The sequence below is a fragment of the Palaemon carinicauda genome, chromosome 8, assembly GCF_036898095.1.
Source record: "Palaemon carinicauda isolate YSFRI2023 chromosome 8, ASM3689809v2, whole genome shotgun sequence".
Taxonomy (NCBI): Eukaryota; Metazoa; Arthropoda; class Malacostraca; order Decapoda; family Palaemonidae; genus Palaemon; species Palaemon carinicauda.
In genome coordinates this window covers 143,745,367-143,752,058 of record NC_090732.1, presented here as the reverse complement: position 1 = coordinate 143,752,058, position 6,692 = coordinate 143,745,367, and the positions used below count along the sequence as shown (strand labels likewise).

The following is a 6,692-nucleotide window of genomic DNA, read 5'->3' as shown; positions in this document are numbered from 1 at the left end:
ATTTTGGTTAATTCTGTGTAATGGTTTCTATGTTGTCATCTCTAAATTTATTTGGATTCTTTGCAAGAACATTAGTGGTTCACATTACTTTGAATTCTTTCAAAAACGTTTATGAAATGACATTCTTCTTATTAATTTTTTGTACCGACTTATTTAATCATCATATGTATATTTGCTTCAATTACTTCCAAGGGAACTTTTAAAGGTCATCTCTACATTTTTTCGTTTGAATACTTTGCGGGGCTTCTTCGATCGCCATCTTTAGTTTCTTTGAAATCTTCGCAAGGTCCCACTCAAATGCCTTCTCCCTTTGTTGTTTGAATGTTTAACAAGGGACACTTCAGTTAATCTGTTTATTCCAATGATTCATTTATCTATTTAAGTTTTTGACAAGGGCTTCTGGCCTCTATTCTCAAGGAGAACGTACTTATACTCTTTCCATCCAATCTCTCTTCCCAAGGTGTCGTCGGCTGTGTGAAATAATGTAAGGAAACTTCGTAGATGTCAACTATTTGCTATTTATGTAAATTCATGTATGCTTTTTATTTCTCTTAACCCATTCCGTCACTTCGTATTCATTATCCAATTATATACTTTTCCTTTCTTGTTGTCAAGTGTTGCAGATTTTAGTTCTTGAGCTCTCTTGCTGAAAAGTAGACTGCGATATGCGACTCACAAATCAATATAAACATTTACATTCCAGTGCCTGGCCTGCCACGTTGCCAAACAATAGTGTGACGCAACACTCATTATCATGACGTTTTAACCTTATACACAGAGGAAGGTGTCTTATGATCATAATCGTTTTTTAACAAAGAATTGTGTATTCACCAGCAACATATCGTAATATTTATTAAGATTTTCTGGAAATTTATAATATCTATAACTAAAATTACATGTGTATTTAATCAACACAATAATAATACAAACCACTCTGGTTCGGATGTCACCGCGGGTCTGGCAACTCTGCGATACTTGGGCCGGATGAAGGCAAAATTACTCAGGTCTCACTGTCATTTTCAAGACACCATCCAGTACACAGTTCGTACACCACACAGGTTGGAAGCCGTAGGTATTTTCAACATTATTCTTTTCTGAAAATAATAGTTTAAAGATTACTTTGCAAGAAGTTGATCTTCAACTAAAATTGTTATACATTTCAATGGTTAGTTGTAAGTTTAAACAAGAAAATGAACGGTGCACCATTCAGTAGAAATTTATTTTCTTTCATACTCCATAGGTTCCTAGACGACATGAAGTTGTTGATCAGCATAGCTTTTGTTCTACTCCTGTTCGTGCAAGCAGGTAAGTCTTGTGTAAAATTTCCATTATAGCGGAGTGCACTCATTAAACAAGCGCCCTTGCAAAAATCCATTTGTATTTTTTGCCAAATATAGACGTATGATAAGAACTAAAATTGTGGTGGTTACGTCAATACCAAAATTAAAGTGACATTTTGCTGGAAGAACGTGTGGGTCAATATGCCTCGACACCCCGAATTTTTTGCAAGGCATATTTGAAGATTTATTGAAAAATATCATCTTGATTTCTCCCCTCCTCTACTCTGAGGATTAGACATTGTCCTATAATTATTATTTTTTTCTTATATCAAGTAGTGAATTAAAGTGGCCCAGGAAGGGGAAAAGTCTACCCCACAGTACACTTTCTTGTTAACATATCTCTCTTTCTTATAAAATGCCACCGTCTATCTTCTGTTGGCAAACTTTGGCCACGATATGAAAAACAGGCAAACTGGGGAAAGGAACCGTCAAAGGTTAGGTGATATGATTTAAAGTTCAAAGTCCAGTTGAATGTTCCACTTAGACTATTGAGATAAGACAAAATGAAATCTTTTATTTATATATATATATATATATATATATATATATATATATATATATATATATATATATATATATATATATATATATATATATATATATTTATTTATTTATTTATATATATATATATATATATATATATATATATATATATATATATATATATATATATATATATATAATATATATATATATATATATATATATATATATATATATATATATATATACACACACACACATATGTGTGTATATAAAAACATATACTACATCAATATATTTATCATACACACACACACACACACACACATATATATATATATATATATATATATATATATATATATATATATATATATATATATATATATATATATATATATATATGTGTGTGTGTGTGTGTGTGTGTGTGTGTTTATATGTGTGACGATAATTCCTTTTTTACAGGTATTGCACTGGAGTGTTATAGCTGTGATGGCGAGGACATGTGTTCCAGAAAAGTGTCCTGCCGTGGTTCATGCGCCAAGAAACACGATTTTGACGACGATGGTAAGTCATGGAATCGCGTTTGAGCTGCCTTACGTAAACTTTAAATTTCCATTCTCTTTCATTTTCATCGTTTAGGGCATTGTTTAATCAGTTTCTCTTGAGACTGACCTTTCAAGTTATGTTGATTGAAATTCTGAAGTTATTAATATTCCATGTTCTGCATCCAAAGATTTATAGGGATTTCTTCGGCACATTTTATTGATAGTATAGCTGAATCGAGAAAGTATAAGTGTAGAGGACACTGGTAATGTTTTCGCATGGCAGCAGATCGATCCCCGCCCGGTTCCATGAGTTTGGCTGCTTACTGGGGAGCCCACTGCTGTGGTTGGGCACCACAGTGGGGAGTCGGGCTTGTTCGGCTGACATTCTGGCTCGACATCTATTCAGATGAAACTCGAACTGAAATCAGACACCTTTGAACTTTAACATTTAATCTCATCCACACACCTGTATATATATATATATATATATATATATATATATATATATATATATATATATAGAGAGAGAGAGAGAGAGAGAGAGAGAGAGAGAGAGAGAGAGAGAGAGAGAGAGAGAGAGAGAGATAGAGAGGTGGCAAGGCGAGGAGAATCTGGATGGAAGCGCAGAGGATGCTTCACCAAGGAAAGAATGATAGAGCCAAGATATTTCGAGCTGTTGTGGAGGGTGGTGTGGTTCCAGATGAACTGGATTCAGGAATCAACGTAGTCTTCAAAAATGGAACTATTGGGGGACCGAGCAAGTGTCCCGTCCAAGGCTGCGTTGCACATACGGTCAGTTTTGAAAGCTCTGCATCAACCCCTTTGCAACCTTGGAAGCTTGAGCTGCATCGGAGAAAAAATAAAAACGGTATGGATAGGAGTTCAGAAACTGTTTCATTGCAGAGAGAATGCAGGAGCATCGAGACCACAATATGTCATTAGGAAAGACGCCGCTCCAAATGGAATTGAGTCTGAGATCAATGCAGATCCCATACCGAATCTCTGCGGGAGTGAGTAAGCTTCACAATTTGGTCTGCTTTGAACGAGAGATGGCGTTCCTGAGGAACCGACGTCGGTCTGGCTACAAAGAATGGAATTGGGCGCTTTATGAAATTCCTAAAGCCTTTTGAAAAATCATTTATATTTATATTTATTTATATCTCCAAGAATCTAAAGTTTTCATCTATCAATTTTTGTTGAATGTTTTTTCCGGATATCCAAATATTTTTGTACCAAATTTTTGTTGAATGTTTTTTCCGGATATCCAAATATTTTTGTACCAAATTTTTGTTGAATGTTTTTTCCGGATATCCAAATATTTTTGTACCAAATTTTAGTTGAATGTTTTTTCCGGACATCCAAATATTTTTGTACCAAATGTTTGTTGAATGTTTTTCCCGGACATCCAAATATTTTTGTACCAAATTTTTGTTGAATGTTTTTTCCAGACATCCAAATATTTTTGTACCAAATTTTTGTTGAATGTTTTTTCAGGACATCCAAATATTTTTGTACCAAATTTTTGTTGAATGTTTTTTCCAGACATCCAAATATTTTTGTACCAAATTTTTGTTGAATGTTTTTTCCAGACATCCAAATATTTTTGTACCAAATTTTAGTTGAATGTTTTTTCCGGACATCCAAATATTTTTGTACCAAATTTTTGTTGAATGTTTTTTTCCGGACATCCAAATATTTTTGTACCAAATTTTTGTTGAATGTTTTTTCCGGACATCCAAATATTTTTGTACCAAATTTTTGTTGAATGTTTTTTCCGGACATCCAAATATTTTTGTACCAAATTTTTGTTTAATGTTTTTTCTGGACATCCAAATATTTTTGAACCAAATTTTTGTTGAATGTTTTTTTCCGGACATCCAAATATTTTTGTACCAAATTTTTGTTGAATGTTTTTTTTCCGGATATCCAAATATTTTTGTACCAAATTTTTGTTGAATGTTTTTTTTCCGGATATCCAAATATTTTTGTACCAAATTTTTGTTGAATGTTTTTTTCCGGATATCCAAATATTTTTGTACCAAATTTTTGTTGAATGTTTTTTCCGGATATCCAAATATTTTTGTACCAAATTTTCACCACCATAAATCAATATATTTAAGTGTAATTTCAAAACTCAAAGTAGACCTGAAGAAGGGTCTCGAAGTGATCCGAAACACGTGACGGCACCAAACAATAAATGGAGAAGAGTAAATATATTTCTGCTGTTATCCTGAAAACTATTTGCAGGACATTCTGTCCGAATTGTCTATTCATTATAATCGTAGAGTAACATGCCCTAGTACTATATATATATATATATATATATATATATATATATATATATATATATATATATATATATATATATATATATATATAAAATGATAAGATGTTTAAATTTTCTTTTACAGAAGACGTCCGTCGCTACTGTTCAGAGACGAGGGAACAAGTCCCTTCAAAACACGAAGGGGGAGACGACGAACAAGTTACAACCTTCTTCTGTAACACTGATCTCTGCAATGGCTCTTCGCCAGTAGCTACAAATCACCTTGCTACTGCTGCCTCTACAGTTGCACTGGTTGTGGTTGCAGCTGCCTTTGGGAATTAGTGTCCGGAAGAAAACAACCATTTTTTTTTTTTAAATGAATGTGTTTGATTTTTTTTTGCCTGTGTTCATAATTGTTGAACTAACCATAAAAAGATTACTTTTTCTTGCCTGCTGAAACTTATATGTCCAGTATTCCTAGTAAGAAGATTCTGAAATACAAGTTACAATAGCTAATGTTGTTCTACTTAGGAATTTCTAGCTAATACGTTAACTTTCCTTATAACTGATATATATATTCATTTCTTGTATTAACAAATAAAGAGAAAAGATTTCTCTCACAGAGTATTGTGTATTTCTATCTTTCCAACTACGGTCTTCTTAAGAACTTGTGATTGATTGATTGATTGGTTTATTTTTATAATTGTCTGACATCCTAGCATCAGTGGTCATTGATGCCGATAAGAACTTGTGAAGCTTTACCCTTCTGCAAGTAGATAAGCTTCTTGAACATCGATAGGACGGTGTATAAGACATGAAACCTCACCCCATAAATATTTGCTGAAAACATACATACACACACACACACACACACACATATATATATATATATATATATATATATATATATATATATATATATATATATATATATATATATATATCAGGAAAATCCCAGACTTTCAAGCTATATCACCAAAGCATCTTTACTTTCATCATCATCATCATCATCTCCTACGCCTATTGACGCAAAAGGCCTCGGTTAGATTTCGTCAGTCGTCTCTATCTTGAGCTTTTAATTCAATACTTCTCCATTCAACATCTACTTCGTGCTTCATAGTCCTCATCCATGTAGGCTTGTGTCTTCCAACTCTTCTAGTGCCCGGATGAACGTTTGGTGAACTAATCTCTCTCGAGAAGTGCGAAGAGCATGCCAAACCATCTCCATCTACCCCATCATCATGATCTCATCTATATATGGCACTCGAGTAATCTTTCTTACAGTTTTATTTCTAATCCTGTCCTGCCATTTAACTTCCAATATCCTTCTCAGGGATTTGTTCTCATATCTACTAAATCTATTGGATTTAAACGTTTAATTGTCATACCATGACTCATGACCATAGACTCTGCAGATCTTACTAAACTGTTGTATAGTCTGATTTTTATTTGTAATTGCAGGTGATTTGATTTCCAAATTTTACTTAACCTTGCCATTGTCTGATTTGCTTTTTTCAATCTTTCACTAAACTCTAACTCTAAAGACCATGCATTGTAGATCATAGTTCCTAAATACTTTAATGATTCTACCACATTAATTCTTTTTTCCTTCCAATGACATGTCATCTTCCATTGCATACCAATCAACCATATATATATATATATATATATATATATATATATATATATATATATATATATATATACATATATATATATATATAGTGCGTGTTTGTGTCTGAGGTAAACAAAGAAAAAAAATCAATAATTCGACCAAGACGAGGACCAATGCGTATTGGTTGAAATATTATGATTTATTTGATGTTCATTGATTCGTTTATGGGTTATCTTAAGAAGTATTATCCGAACTTATGAATTACAATAATCGTATGACTGCCAGGTACATAACTTATTGCCTGAGTCTACAGAGGCACAATGTTATTCATAAGATTTTATCGCTGCACAAATTTTCAACTTTACTGCGCAATGTTTTCGAACGCGGAATGAGAGGCAACTCTTTCTTGAGACCATATTTACTCTAAAATATCTTGGAAC

General features: G+C 32.9%; 1 protein-coding gene across 3 annotated transcripts; it reads left to right on the top strand.

The window, feature by feature from the left end:
* Positions 1-969: 969 nt before the first annotated feature.
* Positions 970-5,251, top strand: LOC137645017 (uncharacterized). 3 transcript variants are annotated; one of them, XM_068377882.1, is made up of 4 exons: positions 970-1,058; positions 1,241-1,305; positions 2,289-2,390; positions 4,783-5,251. In XM_068377882.1, exons 1-4 carry the CDS (start codon positions 985-987, stop codon positions 4,977-4,979), a joined length of 438 nt encoding a protein of 145 aa, XP_068233983.1. In that variant the 5' UTR covers positions 970-984; the 3' UTR covers positions 4,980-5,251. The 3 variants fall into 3 exon arrangements, with proteins under 3 accessions (XP_068233983.1, XP_068233984.1, XP_068233985.1); XM_068377883.1 differs by having other exon boundaries at positions 982-1,068; XM_068377884.1 differs by having other exon boundaries at positions 989-1,072.
* Positions 5,252-6,692: the final 1,441 nt, after the last annotated feature.